This window comes from Macadamia integrifolia, chromosome 12 (assembly GCF_013358625.1).
Source record: "Macadamia integrifolia cultivar HAES 741 chromosome 12, SCU_Mint_v3, whole genome shotgun sequence".
Lineage (NCBI taxonomy): Eukaryota > Viridiplantae > Streptophyta > Magnoliopsida > Proteales > Proteaceae > Macadamia > Macadamia integrifolia.
The window spans coordinates 5,097,770-5,121,238 of record NC_056568.1 but is presented as its reverse complement, the minus strand read 5'-3'; the positions used below and the strand labels follow the sequence as shown (position 1 = coordinate 5,121,238).

The 23,469-nt window shown below is 37.5% G+C and overlaps 1 protein-coding gene across 2 annotated transcripts; it reads right to left on the bottom strand.

Moving 5' to 3' along the window:
- On the bottom strand, window positions 1-22,700 carry LOC122057740 (vacuolar fusion protein MON1 homolog). Of its 2 annotated transcripts, none has more exons than XM_042619970.1 (14): window positions 21,588-22,700; window positions 19,744-19,823; window positions 19,565-19,636; window positions 19,419-19,458; window positions 18,493-18,594; window positions 16,986-17,107; window positions 12,811-12,886; window positions 11,026-11,117; window positions 9,052-9,133; window positions 8,726-8,790; window positions 7,639-7,932; window positions 6,192-6,283; window positions 2,710-2,774; window positions 1-289 (listed from the first exon to the last, which is right to left on the bottom strand). In XM_042619970.1, the coding sequence occupies exons 1-14, from the start codon at window positions 22,083-22,085 to the stop codon at window positions 194-196; spliced, it is 1,776 nt and encodes a 591-aa protein (XP_042475904.1). In that variant the 5' UTR covers window positions 22,086-22,700; the 3' UTR covers window positions 1-193. The 2 variants fall into 2 exon arrangements, with proteins under 2 accessions (XP_042475904.1, XP_042475903.1); XM_042619969.1 differs by having other exon boundaries at window positions 12,811-12,943; window positions 21,588-22,698.
- Between the last annotated feature and the right edge of the window lie 769 nt (window positions 22,701-23,469).

The following is a 23,469-nucleotide window of genomic DNA, read 5'->3' as shown; positions in this document are numbered from 1 at the left end:
AGAAGCAAAACACAACTGATGTTGCTGGCGTGTGAGCATCTTTATTTTGCTTAACAAAAAAAAATAAAGATGCAGGAATAAAGGCATTCTCATCCAATTACACAAGTGCACAGAATACAATTGAGTACTATTAGAAACATAAAACTAAATTACATTGCGTATAAAGGTTATTTATGAAAAAAAAAAAAAAAAATCACCATGAAAAAGGGCTTGCTCCCATCAAGAAAATTTCATTTTCTACATCTCTCACCCACTGACAGACTTGGTTGCAGGTATTGATAGCGGAAGCCTGCATTTCAATAAGAGTATTCAATGAGGAAGGGAAAAGAAAAAAAATGGGTGCATGGGTGGGTTGGAGGAGAAAAAGGTTTAAATAATGAAAATGTGAATATTCCAGACAACCAGAACCAGTTTATAAGGTAACGTTGACCAGTCACCAGAAAAGTTGCAGAGCACATTCCTTTTGTATATTACACAGGTCGAACATCAATTTCTTTAGTGTTAATGCAAGGACAGGACCCAGTTCCCTCATTGCTTCCAACAGAAAATCAAATCATCCATTTCTTTGGATGTTAATGTAAGGACAGATGCAGGTCATTTCTCATTTCCAACTGAAAATCAAATCTACAAGTACCTGCAATCAGGTTTTTGCATAGAATAATAGTTTGGTCCTTCCATTAAACCTGGCAACCAGGATTCATTCAGGACAGCACAAGAAGACAAGCCAGCAAGTGAATGGTTATCTTGTATGACCTGAATCTGGAGAACACAAGTCCTGGCTGCTGGCCAAAGGGAAGTTTTTACATGGATGTCAAAGAAAAAAGTCCCACCCACACCAAAAACCCACCCCCCCCCAAAAAAAAAAAAAAAAAAAAAAAAAAAAAAAAAAAAAATTCTAGGAAGCATCAACATAGAAGAGATATAATCAATCAAAAAACAAATGAAGGAATACCAACTGTACAATCGGAAATACATAGTGCAAAGCCTACAATGGATGGCCACCCATAACAAGGGAAACTATTAACATTGCAAAAAATACAAAAATTAATTCATTAATTGATAGGGGCTTTCACTAGAATAAGATGTTCAAGAACAAAGCAGAAATACCCCAACTGACAAAATCTGCAGAGAAATGGAGAAATGCGCGACAAGTGCATGTCTAGTCACTAGTGCGATGAGAGAATCCCTTGGTCTACAATCTCTCCTGTCCATCCATTGGACTGGAGGAATCCTCACAACCACTGATGGAAGCTTCTAGGCTTGACATAGCCCAGCCTGAAGTAAAGAGTGCAGGACAAAAACGTTTAGACCATGAACTGATGTAAGCTCGGGCAAAATAGTTGTTGTGCTAGGATGAAAAATGGATTGAGGTGATTTATCTGAGAAATTGGGAAAGAACTTTAAAATCAAAAAGATGATAACGGTAGCATGGATGAGTCAACTGGACCAACTGGTACTCGATATATAAACATTAAAGGATTAATCTCATTGTTGGAGATGAAAACCAGATCTAGTTACCAGAGAGAGAGAGAGAGAGAGAGAGGGATTCCTAGCCCAAGGTCATTAGCGGTTTAGCCTTCCACCATTATGGGCTGATTCATCCCATGGTGAGTGTGTTTATCTCATAAATTACATCAACATGTAAAGCCATGAATATAACTTCACCTTGAAGACTACTTACACTGATGCCAGATCATATGAACGATACAATGTCCATCGACATTATTTTTCTTCGATTCCAGATAAAATAATACTATAGGTAACATGGTTCAAGATCTCGGTTTCACAAGTTTCCAAGACAAAACCCCTAGTCAATATGGTACTCGGTTCTGGTATCGACCAAGTTTCCATCAAATTTCAAATATTTCGTCAGTTTCGACCTAGTTCGACCGAAACTGTTTGAAGTAGACACTTAAAATACCCCCACCCCATCGAAACATGTCTCATTTCGTGGGGTTTCAACCGAGAGGTGCATATTTCGCAGGTTTCAACTCCTAAAAGCTATAATACACCAAAAACTTTGATTTTTGGCTCAAATCTCTTCATTGTCCATTTGCTTTTTTGCATTGTGATCAGCATTCAACACTTCTACACCTTGGATTGGAAGATTGGAGCTTGAAGGTAAAACCAAATTTTTTTTGGAACACACTAGTAAACATGGTAGATTTGTTTCAAGTTTTTATATGTTAGACGGAATGGCCCAATCTACGACTTCACGGAGTCGGATTATTTTTTAGATAGTAAATATTTTAGATTTTTTTTTTCTATTCTAATGTAAGTTTTGGTTGTTTTAACTTTTAATAGCTTAATTAAATTTCCAATACCTCAATTACATGTAGACTAGTGTTTATAATAAAGCTAGTGTACAACATCATTCAACGTACACTAGGAAACTTGGGTAGTTGGGTCAAAACCACAAATACCATTTTGGGTGTTTATTTTCGTGAAACTAATTCATGGATTATGTTAAAAAATAGGCAATACAGAAAAAATCAGGACAAGAAAAAAACTTGGCCTTGAAACCAAGGCTTCGAGTTGGCCCTGAAAAAAATATAAGGTTTCAACTGTTTCGGTCGAATCCTGTAATATCTCAGTTTCGGCCATGTCTCAAACCAGCCTCAAAACTGAGATGTTACCCTTGATAGGAACAAGAACATATAAAATACTCATATATAATAAGGGCCATTTGAAAATGTGAAAGAAGCTAACCTTGTCAGCCAGAGGATCAAATGCCGCATAAAATTCAAAATCCTGAGTGATCCAGCATAAAAGAACTGCCACACAGCACCAATCCATCAGAGTCATCAATGAAAAACTTACGTTGCACATGGATAACAGGGCTTGAGGACAACACTATACACAAACTGATTTTCATAAGATAGTGGAAATGTAGAATTTTATTAAATAAAATGTGGTAATTTTCCACTTATTAGACATTGATGGTAAACTATCAGAAAAACATCAGTTTCAAAAACATTGCGATGTAGATAAGTCACTTGGGCTTATTTTATTGCAAATAAGCCTTGGGTTGTGTTATGTATGTGTTGGGCCTTTGATCCCATGGGTTTTCTTTGAAATGGGTCACTTTAATGGGCCTAAAATATGGGTAGAAGGTAGGAAAACGAGATTTTATTCATTAGTTTAATTAGTTGCTATTTAATTGAATAAAGGCCCATTAGGCCATTAGTTAGTTGTAAAGTCCTATATGGACTATTAGTTAGTTAGTCCTACTCCATGTTGGAGTCATAAAGTCAAGTCCTAGTCCTATTTTGAATTCCTAGTTGTAGTAGGAGTGTCTAGTCCTATTGGGAAACTGGCTCCTAGTTGTAGTAGGAGTGTCTAGCCCTATTGGGAAACTAGTTTCTAGTATTAGTATGATTGTAAACTTCCCCTCTATAAATAGAGAGGCATATGTACCATTATTGGACAGATTTGAATGAAAGAAAGTTTGCAACTACATGCTTAGAGCAGCTGAGATAGCTGTGGGTGAGAAGCCCAGGCTGAGATAGCCACTTCCTTTATTCTCTTTCACCCTTCTCAACCCCCCCATCTGTTTTATTCTTCTTTTTTATTTTATTTGCTGTAACATTCAAGAGGTATAATTCAGATTCTGATAAGTCTCCAGAAATCAGAACCGATCAGCAATCCTAGTGGGAATAGGAGAGAGATCGATCTCCTCTCTTAGAGATCGATCTCCTCTCTTTCTCTCTTATGTACTCTGTTCAGCCAGGTCTTCAATCGGGGTATTCCAGGCCTCATAAGGGTCCCACGATCCTTACCTAGTCACTGTTGGAAGCATTGTTCTTGAAGGTTCTTCTTAGTTTTCTCTCCTAGGTTAGAAAATTAAGAAAACTTGTAACTTCACAACCAGCTGTCAGAATCCTCTCAACTTTGGGGGTTTTTGTACCCCCTCCCTAGGGACTATCTACGCCCAAGAGTGCAACTCAATCGAACTCTTACAGCCCTGGCCGCACCTCTCTCTCCAGCTCTATAACAGGTCTTTCTCTCTCCTATCGGGTTAGGTTTTGGACTGGTTGTGCTCCTATATGGGTATTGTATCCTTAGGGATTTATTTGATGGTATTATTTCTTTGTTTCTTACACCTATTTGTATTGTTTGGGGTTATAAATTGCGGAGTTAGTTACTTGTAATCTACTCCTGCATTACATTGGCTCAATAATACGACACAGAACCTGCACTTCCCTACAATCCATGTAAAACATCAGTTTGAAGCAGTTTGAGCAAGAAGCCAAGAAGGGGCTCCAACTAAGCATTGTGCTAGAGAAACCATGCATGACAGATTCATTAGGGCTAATTTTTATTCCAAAATTTAAAAGAAAATGTGATGAGACACGCAAACTTTTCCTTCCTTTACACATTTGTCATAATGTTTTCTCAGAAATTGCATTGCATTTTCCATCTCATTTTCCCTTCTGAAATTGGAAGCGCCAAAGTTTGTACTTAAGAATTCAGAGACCCCTCTCTCTAAAACTCACTGATGGGCTCACGGGCAGCTGAACTCCACTTTCCAAAATTGTCCATAAAAAATATTTGAAATAGGCCGTACTTCCTTGCATCCATTATGAAAGCTTTCTAATAGTATCAACTCAGAGGCTGCTTCTCAAACACCTCACGTATGATTTCCATCTAGGATTACTTAAGGCCTGCACGATAACCATTCTGTTTCTAGGCTAAATTTCTATCCAGCAATGACTTTTTGTATTTCTGTTTATGGGCCATATTTCTGGGCAAAAAAAGGCATTTGATAACGTGTAGTAATTTCTATTTCTGGGCTAGAAAAGAAATGAGTTTGTTAAGAGGATATTAATTTTTGTGAATGAAACCTATATAAATTTACAAAACGTCATTCAATACCCAAAATTTTGGCATAGACAATGGTGGTGGCAGTGATAGAGGTGGTGGTGGTGTGGCGGTGGCGGTGGCGGCGGAGGAGGAGGAGGTGGTGGGGGTGGTGTTGGCGGTGGAGAAGGTGGTGGAGTGGTGGATGACGTTGCATTGGATATGTTTTATTTTTAACATGAAATTACTTCTTTGCCCCTATTTCTCCCTCTTGTTTCTGGGATAAAGAAGTTCCTAAAAGATGCTTCTTTTTTTCTATTTCTCTTTCTCACCAACCTTTTGGTCCCGATTCATTCCCATAAACAAAAAAATGAACCGGAATTAGCAAAAGGATTTCTATTATTTTTTGTTCCTAGAAACAACAAAAAAATTGAGAAATAAAGAAATATAATGGTTGTCAAGCAGGCCCTTAATAGAAAATATCAGTCCAGGATACAATCTGTAGTTTTTGAGTCATGGAAAATTGAAGGCCTATAAGCATGGCTTTAATACATATATGTTTTGGCCCTTACTGATACAATATAGAAGTGTGACAAAAAAAAAAATACTTATGTAGAATTGTATCGACCGTATTGAACCAATACATACCCTCTAATACATATTCTCCCACAACCCAAAAGTCTCAAATTTAGAAAGAAAACTTCACAACTTTTTGCCAAAATCCAATTGGGGATCCCATCTACACTCAAAAACGACATAGGAGTGATTAATCCCCTCCCAAACCCAACCCCCCAAGAAAAAAAAAAAACAAAAAAAACAAAAAACAAAAAACACTAGTTCTGCATATATCATAAACATGCCCATCATGCATATCAAAGGGTATCTTAAGAATATCAAGCATCTCTTAGAATCTCCGTCTTTTAAAATCAGCTTTACTATAGGCTGCCTGATATGGAAACTCTAAAGCTTGCACATAAGATCATGCAGTTACAAGAATTCTGCTGCTGCCTCACCCCACCCCCCCACCCCACCCAAAAAGAAAATGAAACAAATAGGACAGTTTCAATCAGCAATAAGAAAAAAAAAAATTATATTGGTCTAGTCACTCAATAGTGGCTCCATTCAATTGATATATATATATATATATATCAATTACCCAAAAATATCTACTACATTAAACAAACCATCTTAAATCTAGGATGTAAAACACTATCCTATATAGAGATCCTCATTTTGGACCAATGTGCATAAAGAATTTTACTTTACCATTGTAAGAATCCAATAAATCCGATAATTTTACAAAATTCAATCCTACCTATCAATAGAACATCAGGTAGATGAAAAAGCTTCATCGGAAATTAAGAATCTAGTATCAAGATATGAATGCATACCATAGTTTTCATCTCTTCTGAACTGAGTTTTATGGGGCCCAGCTCCTTGATCATGCATGGAAGCATAAAGCTTTTGGTAGGCTCTATACAGTCTGCAACATAAGCATTCTATTACTAACCAATGGAACTATAGCATAAAGCATTTTCACAGTGAAAGAGTGATGCAGTTGCCTTGGCTTGGGGGGACTAGAATGATCCTCTTTGGAGACCTAAGCCGAGACACAACCAACCCAACCCAAGTTTTTTGTCCAAAGGAGGCTGGTAGACCACATAGGAGTGATGTTTTATTTTCTATTTTCTTATTTGGGTAGATTAGGTAGGATATTATTTTGTGTTTCCAATTTGAGGTTATTCTAACATTTTATTAGAATAGGTTTTTATTTTTTTAGAGTTCTTTTCTTTTTATTTATATGTAATCCGATGGACAATTTATCATATTTTGATTATTGAGTGAGAATGAGATAAAGTTGGCTTACAGTGGTGAGTGCATGTTTTGCTGGTCGAGTTGGTCGACCGCTGTTACCCCTCTTCTACTCTCTTCCCTTCTCAGGTGTGATTCTTCCATACCCCCTTCCCCTTATTCTTTTCTTCTTTCTTCTTGTTCTGTTTCTTTTTCTCTCTTCCTGTATTTTTTCTTCTTTGCTGAAATATCTTGCCGGGCAGCACTACAACGTGGCAGAGAGGAAAAACTTACCAGACCATCATACCAGGTTGCTTGAACCTGAGATTCTGGGTAAAGGTTGCCACGCGGCCCACTCCATAGGCGACCCAAACCCTAGGGTTTCAAATTAAGTCCCTTTTAATGGGGAGATCTTTTCCTGCGACCAAAACAGAGTACAACCCTACCGCCAGGTCTTGTTTCAAAAATTTCTTACCAATTTTTGGGCTTTAGATTCAATTGTTTGTTGAGTTGATTTAATAGTCCGGCGGGTTAGGGGTCATCCATTGAAATTTCAGATCAAACTGAGTTTGTTTGGGAACATTTCTCAACCAAAAGCAGAGCTGTTCCATTGCCCTCTCTGTACAATCCAGAGGTTGAAGAAGCCTAATTTCTGGTATTTACAACTAAGGGCTTCTTTCTGATTTTATCAAACAGCCCTTCCCTTCTATGATTGATTCTGCTTTATTCCTGGTCGTTACCTTATTTCCAGAAATACCCTCCTCTTTGAACACATTTCTTTAAAGTATTTATCATTTTTTTTTCCAAAAAGGGCCTTACATTGTTCATAATATTTACAATTCTGCCACTACATTCTTGCTCTGTGTTATTTGGTGATTGGGTGGGACCATAAGCAATCCGAACCAGGTTTTCAAACTGGGATTGCCCTAGGCATTATCACTTATCCATTACCCACCACCCCCCCCCCAAAAAAAAAATAAATAAATAAATAATCTTCGAAAGATTTACAATCCATCACAAGGTTAATATAAGGTTTACTAGTATCACCTTTTTTGCTGGCTGGAACTGTTAATTGGCGATGAGAACTCTGAAGATACATACTGATCCAGGAAAATGCTTCGATAAATGAAATGCCAAAGTCCAGCAGGGCCACCAATTCCAAGATGTGTTTCTTTGAATCTTGGGAGAGATTCAGTTGATAGTCCCAAATGGGGAGACGAAGATCCCGAGCGTGGAGAAGGATCGACAGGAAGATCCTCAACTCGCATACCACCATCTAGCATGGATCTCTCAACTTCACTGAGAACATTTGACTTCAAAAGGACTATCTCCACACGAACCCTGCAAAATTATATTTCTTTTAGAGACCCAAAAAGAAACTAAGAAAGAAAAAAATGAAATTTGGGTAAGGATTAAAATTTGTGCCACAAATGAATCACACATTCACTTGCTTCTCTATCAAACAACTACTTTTAGGGAAAATTTTGTTTGGACCTACACTCGTACTTGACCAAGAAAGTGTAATTTTCTAAGAAAAGTTCAAAATTTGTTACATTAATTGAATTTTGTAATTGCTGACAAGTTCAACAATCCAGGCAACCCAAAAGTAAAATTTACTTCAACTGGCCACAGAACAATAACACATCACACTGATATACATAGCCATAACCCATTAGATAAGTAACTAGTGAAGTGACTGTTGGGGCTCTATCCAGAAGATCTGAGGGGAACATCGAAACAGTAAAACTTGCTTTTGGACAACCCAAGAAGTACCATAACATTTTAAAAATTCTAATTGAAGAACATACACACACTTTTCTCCCAAAACAATACAATGATCTACGACTGTTACTTCCCTCCAACCCACCCCCACCCCGCCACCCCCCGGCAAAAAAAAAAAAAGTGCCAACCTCGAACTCTGAGTCTGGACTGAACAAATTAGTTATCAAATGTACCATGTGCTGAGAATATAATAAAAGCAAGATGAAGATGAAGATTTATAATTGGTAAGGAAGCAAAACTTCTTTCTATTTTTGGCAAAAAGGCGTGCACTTGTCATCACAGAAACTATAGAGCTGTACTACCTGAGACATTGAATCTGATATTATTGATACAACATCATAGAAATAATTACCTGCAGTCTTTAAGATGATAGAAAGCATCAGAACTAGTAGTAAGCAACACCAAGTATGTATCTACCTGCCAAAAGATTATAAGTTCATATGAAGACTGGCACAATGGCATGTCCAATTATAAAATTGGTGCGAAAAGAGAAAGGGTAAAGAATGAAATGCAAACAATAATTTTCAGATGGAAAAACAAAAAAAAGACCACGGCTTTCATGATCAGTCAGAATCCTCAGGTTAAAACACAACCATTTAACCAGGATCCTTAAGGTGTGTGTAAAAAATAGGGCGTATAAAATAATATATATATATAATGAACACAAATCTTACTAACATCAAGGTAATGGACATATGCATACAGAAAGGCCATAGGATTATATCTTGGCAAGCAGATTGGTGAGAATGATTCGGAGGTCCTGCGCCAAACAAATAGACCATAATACAAGGTTAGAGACAATAAATAAAAGAAGTTTCAGACACGAGGAAGAATGAATACCAACAAAACCTCATTCACCAGTATATTGATGATGCTTCTAAATTTTTTCATATGTAACTGATGCAGATAAGTCATAAGTCACATAAAGGGCCTATTTTATTGGAAATAAGCTTTGGGTTGGGTTGTGTTTGTATGTGTTGGGACTTTGATACCATGTATTTTCATTGTAATGGGCCACTGTAATAGGCAAAATGGATAGAAGAAGGTAAGAATACGGGATTAGGCTTAGTTAACTATTTAAGTTTTCCTATTAGTATTATCCTTCTTCAACTATGTTTGGTAGTTAGCAATAGGATTTGATTTCATAGAAAGAATAGGATTTGATTTCCTAGTCAAATTAGGATTCTAACCAAGAGCATCCAAGACAATGTCACGTGGTGTATATGCTTTTCGCAAATGATATATTTTTGGTAGATGAGACAAAAGCAAAGGCTAACGCTAAGTTGGAGGTATGGAGATCAACCTTGAAAACAAGAGGCTTCAAGATTAGTAGATCGAAGACGGAGTATACTATGATGGATAACGATATGGTGAAAATCGAGAGAAATACTGCAAAGACTCCTTTAGATATATAGGGTCAACTATAAACAAAGAAGGTGACATAGAGGATGATGCTTTACAGAGAATCAAAGTGGGCTGGATGAAGTGGAGAGGGGCATCCAGAGTGTTGCGTGACCGACATATTCCTGTAAAGCTTAAGGGAAAATTCTATAGGACTGTTGTACGACCTGCTATGATGTATAGGGCGGAACGTTGGACAATTAAAAAGTGTCATAAAGAGAAGTTGTGTAGTTGAGATGAGGATGTTAAGATGGATGTGCGGCAAAACTAGGAAGGATAAAGTAAAAAATGAACACATAAAAGCTGATTTGGGAGTTGCCCCGATCAATGACAAGCTCCGAGAAAGTCATTTGAAGTGGTATGACCATGTCCAACATAGGCCTAGGGATGCTCCAATAAGAAGGGGTGATCTGATTTCGATTGAAGTAGCTCAAAGAGCTAGGGGCAACTCCAAGAAAGGATATTTTGTTCTCCCCTTCTGATCATATGCGTGTAGAGGCTTATACTGATGTCGATTGCGCTGATTCTCCGAATGATCGATGGTCCATGTTAGGGTATTGTACCTTTGATGGTGGAAACCTTGTTATGTGGGATAGCAAGAAGTAGGCGGTGGTGGCCTGATCCAGTGTAGAGGCAGAATTTCGAGCCATGGCGCATTGTATTTGTGAGTTACTTTGGCTTCAGGGACTTCTTCAAGATTTGGGAATGCCTATTCAATTGCCCACGATGTTGTACTGTAATGACAAGTCAGCCATTAGCATTGCACATAATCCAGTTCAGCATGATCGCACAAAGCATGTGGAGATTGATAGACATTTTATTAAGGTGAAACTAGTGCAAGGCCTTATCTGTATTCCTTTTGTGAGAAGTGGAGATCAGCTAGTAGATGTTCTTACAAAGAGGCTTAGTAGTAAAGTTTTTCATCATATTTTGTGCAAGTTGAGCATGTGTGACATACATGCACCAACTTGAGGGGGTGTTGTGGTGTGGGTATAAGGGTAGATTTGTTCATAGGGGCATACTTGTCTTTGTACACATAGCCCTACTGTTATAAATAAAGGAGGGCTGGTGTCAATTGACACAAGTCACAATTCCCGAAATCAACAATACTAAAGGAACTTTGGAAACATATCATATAAATGGTTAAAAATAATTCTAGTATGATCTATTTGGTGTCTACTTTTCCAAAACATTCAAGAAACTGATAAAAACCAGGTAAAAACTGAATATTCCAAGTAAGCTTCTACTTACCGAAAGGATTCAGAAGACAATATAAAATTGGATAGCAGCAGCATATCATCAGGATGAAGGGAAGCTTTTTGTGCACCAACAAGACTGATAACCTGCAACAATGAACTTCACGTCATGTTATACTCTAAATTATACTTCAGAAACTACAAAATTCTGTGACATGATAAATAACTCAAACTACTGATATTTAAGGAAAGCAGAGGAGCCGATAAGGCTGCAGTTAGGATGGTGGGTATAAGACTATAAGTAGATAGAAAATGGTCAAGTTTGTTTCTAAAAGAATATAATAGTGTATCAATATGTAGCTGGTAATCTGATCCAAACCTTGGTCAAATGATCTAATAAGGATGAGGAGCAACACATCCAATTTTGATTCAAATCAAATGGCCAGATCTTAAGTTATCATACAGTAACAAAAATTGCCAGTAACCAAAATAGAAGTCTAGATTTAGTAACACACAGTAGCAACTAGAACCCGAAATAGCAAGTCAAACTTAAATAGAAACAAGGATCAGATTTGGAAACTCAAGTGGACAGAAAATGTCAAGTAAGATCAGCTACTAGAGACTTGCAAATATCAACAGAATGGAGACTCTGGTACTAAAAAGAACCCAAAGCATTGATAGAGAACTGTAGATGGAAATAGGGATTATCATCAATGGACAGTGTTGAATACTCTACCAGCACTAAGAACTGATGTGAAAACTGAGAAAGTGAAACAATAGTTAGTAAACAGAATAGCAACTTAGAAGAACAAAATTGATGCGTGCTGGAACGAGTACAAATCTGACCTCAATCGAAAGGATAAAAAGACAAAAGATGAAGAAGAAAAAGGATATGACCTTAGAATCACCACCAATCAACCTGCTGAATTCCAACAGGGTTGGAACTGAATCACCACAGGACAATTGGGTAAGATCCAGTTTCATTCAATCATAAATTTGTTCAAGGCTGTGAGACCCTTACATGCTTATATAATGTGTAGGAAACTAAAGCAAAACAGAAAATAGAAAGTAGTATAAATTAGAAACTAGACCCCAATCCTGTGTACCTAGATGAGGCCCATTAAAACACCCTTTCACAATAAATAACCTAAAAGTAAAGTGCCCAAAGCCCTCATAACCCACTGGGTCATTAAAATTAAGCCCATTTAAGGCCAAACGAGCTGGGTTGATTCTAGTCTTCATATGCTGGCAATCTGCATCACTCGTTCTCTTGGAGGACTAGAACTGCAAACTCCTTCGCAAATGCATTGGCTAGAGAAGGGGTCAAGAGAAATATTATACACTGAACCATATCCAATTGTGCAATGACAAGGTATCTATTTTCCTCTTGCCTTCTTAGAGGGCAGATTTTTGTGAATGGTGCAACATCTTGTAGATCATGTATATCTCAATATACTAGTACAGTATTCATGGCAATATTCCAAATGAAAGCTTGCTGCTCTGGCAAAAAATAATAAGAAACATTTATAATTCACTATGCATATAGTCATATGGATTCTAACAGAATATGTCATATATTGTAGTACTTTAGCTTCATATTTATGAAAATATGTAGCACTTCATCTTCACAATTATGAAAATATGATTAAAATTGAATCAGACAAAGCATATCCAATAATTGAACGGTCAATTCCTCAATTCAAACTGACAAACTGAAAGAATTTCAAATAATCCAACATAGTTTTGACTTTGGAATTTCAATTCCCAGGACCAGGTAAAATGATGAAATGCCATCTCCCATGGTTGTAATTCTCTCTTTAACACAAGTATAAAGACAAACCTTGTGCTTACACATTAATATTGCAAAAAGGACCCCAGATTCAGCAACATCTTGCAGTATAGCACCTGCTGCTTGCCTTGTTGGGTACGCAAGAGGGAGGCAAGTGTAAGCATGAAGAAAAGTAGCAGGGTTCCTTAAAAAAAAAAAAATATTGCAAAGGAATTAGCAGCACCATCCAACTGAGAAGAAATTGAGTATCGTATATACTATACTTTCAGAGTAAAATAAACTATTGATTTAATAAATCATGGTTGAAGACGTAGTTGTCTAGGGCATGCCTTGGTCACCTTCCGTTTAGGCCCCCTCCAACACCTTGGGTCCCCTGAACCCCGTGACAACTATGGTTGCAAAATTCCCATGCCAACCAACAAGTTACAAATCAACAGTTAATTCTCAACTCCAAATCAATTCATGTATCAGGTGACTTTGGTGAACCAAGTAATTGAAGACCCTATCACCCAACATTAGTTATAGTGAGTTGTAACAGATAGACTTGCATAATTAATTGAACATGTCATCCTAGAGACAGACTCAAACATCAAAATTTATTTAAGAACATGAGAAAAGTGTAATAGTATCTTCCAAAATCCCTCTTCTTTTTTTTCTTTTTCATTTTTTTTTTCCGTGGGTGTATGCATGTAACATAAGGTATGACTCTAGACAGAATAAAATTTGGGAATGATGCAGGCCAAGACCTGCAAGAACTGGCAACAGAGCAGAATATGGCTCTAGACAAAATAGAAATTAGGAATGATGCAGGCAAGGCCTGTGAGAACTGGTAACAGAGCAGAAAGACCATTAAAACTGTTCACATGTTCTGCATACTGACCATGCTGGACTGATTCCAAGACACTATAATGAAGCATACCATGCTAATGTATATCTTTAACTGATACCAACAGTTGAAATCCCCACTTTTCTTTTTCTGGAATAAATAAAGTAGGATTTGGATAGGGAAAATATACACAGAAAATTTCCTCTGTTGAGAAAGATACCAATTTTACAACCAAATCAGATCAAAATTCGGCCATAGACAAAAAAGGATTTCTTTTAGTGCTTGGAATGTGGCCAATTTTCAAATCCGCACCATCCAACTGTTGATCCTAAGGATTAGGATTATATACTCCTGAATATGCAATACATGTCTTTGAAAATGAAACTTGGAGGTGGACTGATGAAAGTGGTCGACATTGTCCATGTTAAAGTTCTAGGGGCAATTCCGTCTTATCGGGCTTAGTATTCTGCCCTATTGGTTTTAGTTTCTTTTTAGTTATTGTAATAAGTAGGTTAGGGGTATTTTAGTCCCCTAACTTACCCCTCTTATTTGGACATAATAAAAGCATGTGGAGTGGCCTGCGATAGGACACAACTCACTATCGCAGGCTGCCTCCCAAACAGTTTGGTAGCCTCTCTCTCTCATCGTTTTCTCTTGGTTTGATTACTTAGATTCTGGTTTGTAACAGTCCACTAATGAGATCAAAAAGTTCCTGCTGCAACCAGCCAGTCCTAATCCTGGATTAGGTCTGAGAAGCTTGCTGGTTTGTAAGCTCCAAAAGCCTGTGATGGAGAAAAAGAAGGGGCTGCTGCCCAGGGAATAAAGCAGATCGATAGCATGGAGAACAAAGGTGCAACCTGGAGAAGAGGGAGAGCGAATGGTACCATGAACACTACCATGAATAAAGAGAAGAGAAGGATAGAGGAAGAGTGAGAGATATAAAATAGGTAGCCTTCTCGGCTGCATAATTCAAAATCGAAATTCTGTATTACATTCATACGTGAGGGAGGAGTGATTATATATGTTTAAAGATCCAAAAAAAAAAAAATCCTCCCAACATCTAGTTTCCTAAAATAAGTAAACTAACTTAGAAAATACTAATAGGACTCTTAACTTGCTAAACTACTAAATCCCCAAAACAAAAACTAAATTTGATAGGACTCTATTTATGACAGAACTAAACTGAAAAGGAAAGGGCCCGACAAGATCCCTATAACAATAGCTATCAAATAAATCCTATATTAATCGACCTCATCATTAATAAAAAGATTTTTTTTTTGTGCACCCCTTTAGAGCCCCCAAACTTTTGTGCCTTATAATTTAGCCCATTTCAAATAAAACCCAAAGAATTAAGAGCCGCTACGCAATTTTTGGACTGGTCCTGGATTTATGCCTCATATTATTCTGGGAAAGCATTGTATGCAACCTTAGCTACCAAGCCATAGGCTTAATATGGAAATCCATAAGGGACATCTAAATCAATTCAAGACTATCTTAGATGGTCCATACTTTATGTAAATTATAAAACATTGTAACTTTATCAATCACTCAAAACAAAGCAATAATTGAACTGTTGAATTGCTATAACATCATGCTCTCAAGGTGTTGCCATCCAAGAACTGGTAGAATGATTGACAGTTTTAATCATTGTATGCCTGTGGAGATCACATATAGACAAACGTATCACCAATACATGCCAATTGGAGTTTATTAAATTTGTTACAAAAATTAAACTTTAGTCATAACTAATATCCCCGGTTCTAACAAATTAAATAATCAAATGGGGTGGTTATCAACTAAAGGTTACAATTTTTTCCATGAAACCAAGTCTGTATCGGTGACCCAATACCCCATCATATGTGAAAAGCTCTCCCATTCCTGCACATGCATTACTTCACTAATAGCCAAGAAACACCAAATACAAGAATAGGAAGATGGGCATTTGATGAACCAGCCAGAAGTGAAGAAATACTCAGCGGATGATATTGGAAGATGGGCATGTTATGAAATTCATCAAGCCAAACTAGGGAAAATAAATATTACCGTGAAGTTCAAGTTTTCAACCTAAAACATCAGTGAAGCACATGGCAGTAGCTACAACACTTGAAACTGGCACTGTTTCTTTGATTCTGAAAACTATTAACAAACACATATGCTATGTTTGCTTCCATAACAAAGTGCAACAACCGACTCAAACATGCAGTAAGATGCACAGAAGGAAAACCATACAACTGCATGAAGGGATAAAACCTTATGTGTATTGAAAGAAGAAAGCATCGAAAGTAATATCATATTAGTGATCTTCTCCCTTCTCCCTTCTCCCTTCTCCCTTCTCCCTGTACCCACTCCAGTAGTTTTGTCTATTCTATGTCGTAGAAACATCTACTGCAATTTATTTTGCCATGTTCTGTGGCTTACTTTGAAGTATTTCCCTGTGAAACAACTTTCTCTTCCACAAAAACCATTCACATAAGCAAGGCTAAACATAAAGCATAGGGAGTGAATAGTTGTCAAGGCAACACCGAGGCGTCCAGGTGGCCTGGTTAGGGTCTGGGTGATTTTTGCCTTTCTGCAACGAGCAACACTTATTTATGTCAAATATCATTGCAGTAATTTTTTTTTTTATTTCATTTACTTAATATATTATTAATAAATAAACAAATACCCCCTATTTGAATCCAATAAAAATAGTTTAAAATCAAATTCCAAAAGGATAAAAATCAACCCCCCCAATCCAAGAACAAAAAGTGAATTTTTTGTTGTCGGGACGATTTTCAACTTTCAAATGCTTGGGTTATTCTCAATTCTGAAAATTTCATAAATCTTCCCACGGTAAAACATTGTTAAAAACTAAATATGTCATTAAATAATCTTTTGTTTTGATGTCCATAAAATTATTTTTATTCAGATGATTTTAACCATATTTCCGCACTTTAAAATAAGTTGGACCGGAACATAACTTTATCATTACGAATTGGATTTAAGTAATCTTAAACTTGTTTAGAGAACAAGAGCATTTCTCTAAATGTTGATTTTTGATGACTTGGTGTGGCTTAATGTTGATTTTTTATGATACAAGGTATATCTAGCATACTAAATAATGTTAGAAAAAAAGGAAAATAAAAAATAATACTTGGGCACCTTGGTCGCCTAAGCGCTTAGGCACCCCTCCACTTCCTTGTCGACTTGACAGCTATAATGGGGACACTCAACTGGTTACTTTCAACCTGAAGGCAACTCTTAAAATATGTACCAAGATTACTTGTCCATGCATCAAAAGAACACCAGGTCCAATGCCGTAAAGGAAAAGAGATCAACAAATTGAGATAAAAAATAGATGATAAAGTAAAATTTGTATTTATATTCAAAATGTAGACAGGGAAGGAAGTGAAGAACCAACCAGCCAAAGGAATGAATCAATGATGAAAAAACAGCATCTGTCCCTCCAAGCAAGGGTGTCATATCAAATTTCGGGTTCTTATCAAAGCATCTATTTACTGACTTCGTCAATATTAGTATAATCTGCCTCCATAAAACCATAACACTATTTCAATGAGTAAAAATGGAAATAAACCTGGAGAAAAGGAAATTCTATTGGAATGACAAGCATATTTCTATTGAGATACTAATTTACTAAAATATAAAAAGGGGCAAGGTTCCTATACTACACCAATTGTAGGAACCCTTCCCACACATGCCCACTATGGATGACAAAGTAGCCATATGGAAGCTTGACAAGTGCCAAATTTTTTTCCCATCTGTCATTAAGGTGATCTCAAAATGTAAAAAAATAAAAATAATAAAGAACTGTCTCAAAAACAGACATCATTCAAAAAACAAGAAGAAAACCCCATACATGATAGGTCATTTAATTATGATGGACGAACAAATTTGACAAGTGGCCTATCCAAGGAGTTTCCCAAAATTCCATAACATCTTCTCCATGTGGAAAAAAAGTAATGGGCCTATGTAGGGGTGTCAATTGGACGGTTCGATTTCGGTTTCGGTTTCGGTTTCGATTTCGGTCAGGTTGAATCGGTTTCGGTCCAGGAATGAGGGAGACCAAAACCAATCCATTAAGGAACATCAGTTTTCTGTCGGTTTTCGGTTTAGGTTTTGGTCCGGTTTGGTTTCGGTTTATTTTGATTTTTCAATATCGGGTTAATACCGGTTTATATTGGTTTATTATTGGGCTCGAACCATAATGAATCTTACATTTTTTTTTTTTTTTTAAGAATGAATCTTACATTCATAACTTATAGTGACAAGATTTGACGACAAATACACTTTAAATTTATAATTAAATCATGGTTTATCATTGTAAGGGAAAGATAACTAATATTGAAACCAATGGATAACACATTACTAAGAAGATAACTAATATTGAAATCACAAAATGAACCCTATAATCCAATCATTCATTTAATTATCCAACTAGTTTTCTATAGTGAACAAAGAAATCAATGGAAGCATTATTACAATTTACAAATCAATTTTTCTATTCATAACCTTATATTCAATGATTTGTAACAATTCCCCTTACAATAAAAAATTTTCTCACTCTTATTATAAAAAATGGATGGTCAATTCACCAATTTATAATCTCATAATCATTTTTTTTTATCGGTTTCATTCGGTTTGGTTATTGGTCGGTTCGGTTAGTTTTTTTAAAACCGGTCCTAATATACCTTAGTCCAAAACCAATCCAATAAGGATCGGTTTGGTTCAGTTTGGGTTTTATCGGTCGGTTTTATCAGTTCGGGCTAGGTTTTGACACCCCTAGGCCGATGGGAATGGGTTCCTAGAATGCATACACCATAAGCAGTGGAAGTAAAAAGAAAAATGTTTTGGCAGTTTATCCCCTAATAAAATCCACATAAGGAATCTTGATAAGATAGCAATGATACCTGACCATAAATAAGATCCAATTGCCCCTTTAACACTTCATATGGTTCTTCAGTACAACTTATGCAAACTAAGTAAATTGGCCCCTTCACAAGAAAAACCACCTGAAATAAAGCAATTTTAAGTGAAATAACAATTCTAATTATCCATAATCTACGGCACCACATGTTCCTCCTAAATTTTTCCTCTTTTGAGTGCTATGAATTACATTTCCAATACACATCAAAGCAAACACAGCATAAATTAGCAACATACACCCCGACAAAGAATGAAAAACATCCTTACTTCTTTTTCTTTGCCTTTTTGCATGTGCATGTGTGTGTGTGTGTGTGTGTGTGTTTTGGAAGGGGGGAGAGGATGAAATTATTTTACTAGGGCTCCCCAACCCCAAACAAAGATGAGATCTAATGACACCTTGCTTTGTACAGTCATTTGCAAGACTAGGCAACTGGAATAAAGACGAATACAAAGCCAACTGATTATGCTCGTCTAATCAGTTGAGATAACCTCCAAGTCCACTGTAACCTCTATACAAGCAGCCTGCCACTATCAAAAAAAAACCTCCATTTACAATTAATCTGCAGGATTGTAACCAGTCCATCCCAAAAAATTGTCCCGCCCACCCCATACTATCGGCAGGGTAAGCTGAGCAGAGCCTAGTCTGCATTTTGAAGCTTCAGTTTTTTTGGGCTGGGTCCAGACATGCGCCTATTCCACCCGAGTGCCCAGCTGTAAGAAAAAAAAAAAAAAAAAAAAACCCTCTCTTCACTAGTAATCTGCAGTGCTGTACCCACTCAAACCTAAAAATATTGTCAAACCCAACCCACAAGAACAAGCAGGTAGTATACCCACTGAAAAAGACTAAACAAAAGAATAGGCCATCTGCAGAATATAAATGTAGAAGCAAATCCAAGGAAAAGAAAAATACCTGGTGTTTCCCGGCCCTTACAAATTTAACACGATCTCCCCTAAAATTAAATCAATAGACAAAACAATCAAAATCCCCCCTTAAGTGTATCTTCAACCTGAAGAGTGATACTAACATAACTATAAAACTTGGTTATGGACACGTACCCATTCTCTACAAAGGAAATGATAGCTTGCAAGGTTGCCGAAAATCCGGCTAGCTTGTATTCATCTCCATACCTAAAAGATAAAAAGTTTTACATACAAATTTTATAAAATAAATAAATAAGACAATAGAGCATGCCGGTATAGAAAAAAATTGGGTTTTTTCCGCAACTAAAACAGACCTGGAGTATATCGGCTTGCCAGAGTGACTCAGCACAAAAAAATGCTTCTTCCTTTTCCTCCAAGAAATTGAAGCATCATCCTGCATCATTGATAAATAAAAACATTGATGAGGTAGCTCAAAACCTTACGGAAAAGTAAGAGGTGAGTTAACCATGGCTATGATAAAGGAATGGCAATTCATTGATTCAGGGTTCTTGATCAACATATCCAAATTCAAAATGATGGATATCTCAGTCAAATGCAACCACTACTATTATGAAGTCATCATAAATAGGCAGTCCAAGGAACCAACACCTTAATTTTGATCATTTATGCCATAAGCTAGGATGAACATTAGTTAGAGAAAATGATATATCAAACATGATAACAACCCTCACCAATTACTTCCATTCTCCCCCACATGGGTGCATCTCAACAGAGTTATCAAAGCAAGAGGCGCATGAAAGGCATGGAGGCCTTTTAGAAAGTGGTGCAAGACAATATGGAAGTCTAGGTGTTATGAACCCCCAGACCAAAAAAAAAAGAAGTAGAAGAAGAAGAAGAAGAAGAAGCTGGGAAACACTAAAAGATTAGATTTTCAAGTCCCAAAAAATGAAGATCTAGCTAAGGACTCAAGTTCTACGGTTGTAATATCACTTAGAAAATCAGATTAGGATGGCAAGACAGTTGTCTAGAGTGAAATGGTGCAACAAACAAATCCATTTTCTCATCTTGCAAACACTATGGACAACTAAAAAGGGGAAAGACAGACTAAATCAAATATAACTTCGTAAAATAGAAGCCTCGCCCCAAATGAGACCTCAAAAATAAACTGATCATAACTTTCAGAAATCATAATAAAAAGAGCAACCCAGTGCAGGAGGCTCCTGCTATTGCAGGGTCTAGGACGAGCAAATGTACGCAGTCTTACCCCCTGCTTTCCAGGAGAGGCTATTTCATCTCCTGCGAAGGGGTAAGTTCTGGATTGCAAGAAATTGGGCCCCTTAGAAATATGACTTAACAAACTTTCTAGTGGACAAACTCATATCACGTGGGAAAGTTTGAACTTTCAAAAAATAGCCTCCATATCACACATTGCCCTACTAATGAATGGCTCCTTTTAATTAGATATGGATTCAAAGAATAAATGTGATGCACCCGAAAGAATTTGGTTTTCAACACCAATGGAATTTTACAATGCCTGCTACACTTAGATTAAGGGAATGGGTTACGACTCCAAATAACTACCAAGTTGAAGTTAGATTGTCCAGGAGCTCTGAGAGAATTACTTTCACCAGGGATCAGGATAATCAAGATGAACATTTACATCTTGCATGAACCAAGAACGTAAGTAAAACAACCCATCTACACAGTTGACATGAGCCTCAAACTTCCTATGTGATCCAACCATACCCCCCCTTGAAGGCTTTCTTATACTAAAAGCATCACTAGCAAAGGGTTAAATAAGATAAATATCAACCAGCAAGGGGGAAAGTCATCATTAATTGTAGCAAATAATTCTTCGTGTCCCTATAACCTTTAAGAAACTTTGCTTCCTCCCTGTAAAACAATCTGGAAGTTCCTTAGGATGCAATAGCTGGGCACTCAGCAATGAGCCAGAGCTGGCAAACATTGGGTGGATAAATCACGGTATAATTATGTGACAAAACCGTTCAATTGGTGCACAAATATAAGCAATTGAAATGTCTACAGAGTAGGACTTAGGCATGATCTTCGGCTGTTTAATTATTGGACTTCTGACTTTATTCTGTAATGAACAAGTGTTCTTCGGCGGGAAGAATGAAAAAACTCGAATTGCTGATGTGGATTGCCAGTTAAAGTGTAAAGCGAACGCACCACTCACCTCATCGACATGCCGTTTCCCAGGAACCCACGAAACTGAATCTGAAGAAGCATCCTGTTGAGCCACTGTGTCATCTATTTCGTTCCCATCAACCTCCTCAATTTCAGACGCACTGGTAGCACTGCTGCTACCCCTTCCTCCAGCATATCCACTGCTACTAGGGCTCAATGGCTGATCGACTTCAAGCTCCGAATTGTCTCTGAACGCAACCCCAGCAGAAGAATGTTCCCGAACCTCTTCACCAGCTCCAGACGCTGCTGAAATCATCGAGGCTTCAATTTGAGGCTCGTGTCTTCCGTTATGCTCTACAATCACTGATCCAGTCTCTGCCTCGCCCAAGCCTCCCTGATTGGACGTCTCCTCGCCGTCGACAACACCGTTGGAATCTTTCAATTGCAGCATCTGCAACCGATCCTCGGTTGTTTCGGAAGGATTAATGTTAGGGTTTTGGTCGGTAGCATCATCGAAGGAGGTAGAAGAATCGGAATCAGACGTCATTTTGCGACGGATTCCGATTGAGACACTGACTTTTGTTATAATTTTTTTTGTCACAGCTTCTTCGTATGGTCCCGTCACGACAAAAGATACAAAATTAGGGTTTGGAAAACGTCATAGAGAACGAGGAATATAATTGGTCAAATTTGGGACATCTACCAGACAGTCGTCTCTCCCTTTCACAGCAGGACCAGCGAAGAAGCTAGTAGTTATGGTGTTCAGAGGCCCTTGACTGGTAGATGTTTGCAGATTTGCTGACTGATATATATATATATATACATATATATATATATAGGCAGGCAAGGGTTAACTGGTGCAGAGGTTGGATCACCTGCTATGTAGACTCTGCATCTCAGGGGAGAGATAGGGATATGAGAGTGCAGCAAGAGAAGTAGAATTTTGGAAAAGAAGCAGAGGCCGAAGCCTCCTGAAAGTAAAGAACACAGAAATGGCAATAGCGAGGTGGCCCAAGGAGCGAGCGCCTTCGCCAAAGTACAAAAATGGAAAAGCGATATAGAGGTGCCGGACAAAAGCAAGCCAGCCGGTGGGGAATGGGGAATGGGGACTGGGGACTGGGGACTTTGCTGGTTATGGCAACTGGCAAGGTATTGGCCGTTGGGATCAAATCGCCCTTTCAAGCTTATTTTATTCCTTAACATAGTTCTTGAGCAAGCTGCGTGTAGGAAAGTTAACCAATAAGTTTCGACAAAATGGCATCCCACATCAGAGGAAATGTGAGATAAGAGAGAAAGAGAGATGCTAGCATACCCTGTCAAAAGTGGCCCTACATCACAGACAAAGCCTTATCACGAAGAAATGTATAATGACCATCGTGCCCTTCCTGAGAGAGGGCCGGAGTGTTTGAGTGCAGAGACCATTCGTAGATAAAAAAACACTTGTCCAAATATAAAATAGGAAAAAAAGCCAGAAAGGCATTGGGCCCCCTCCTAGGGGTGTCAATCAATCGATACAGACCAATTTTTAGTTTGAGATTTCAGCAAGTGAATGGTGAATCTAAAACCAAACCAATAAAAACCGTTTTTTTAAATGAGTTTTAGGTTGTTATCGATTACGGTCTCAATTTTGTAGTGATTTCCGGTTCGGTGTCAGTTCTTTCAGCCCCAATCCAAAGCCGGCCCTCTAAAGACTCGATTTGATTCAATTTGGGCCAATTCAGTTCAGTTAAAACCGGCTTACTCATTTCAGCCCCAATTTTTATACTCCTAAACCCTACCCTCATGAAAGATAAAATCCCACCCTTTTTAATGTTTTCGTTCATTCATCCATTAGCCACCATGCTAGCGCAGGGCCACATTGCCTTTGCAGATATCCTCTTCTTATAAAATATAGGAAAAATAAACCAAATAGAAGTATTAACCAAACCCCA

Coding starts and splice junctions, on each gene's coding strand:
- LOC122057740 (XM_042619969.1), bottom strand. CDS start 22,085: ATGACGTCTGATTCCGATTCTTCTACCTCCTTCGATGATGCTACCGAC. Junction 19,459..19,564: donor ATTTCCTTTGTAGAGAATGG/GTACGTGTCCAT, acceptor ATTTAATTTTAG/GGGAGATCGTGTTAAATTTG. Junction 2,775..6,191: donor CAGAAGAGATGAAAACTATG/GTATGCATTCAT, acceptor GCTGTGTGGCAG/TTCTTTTATGCTGGATCACT.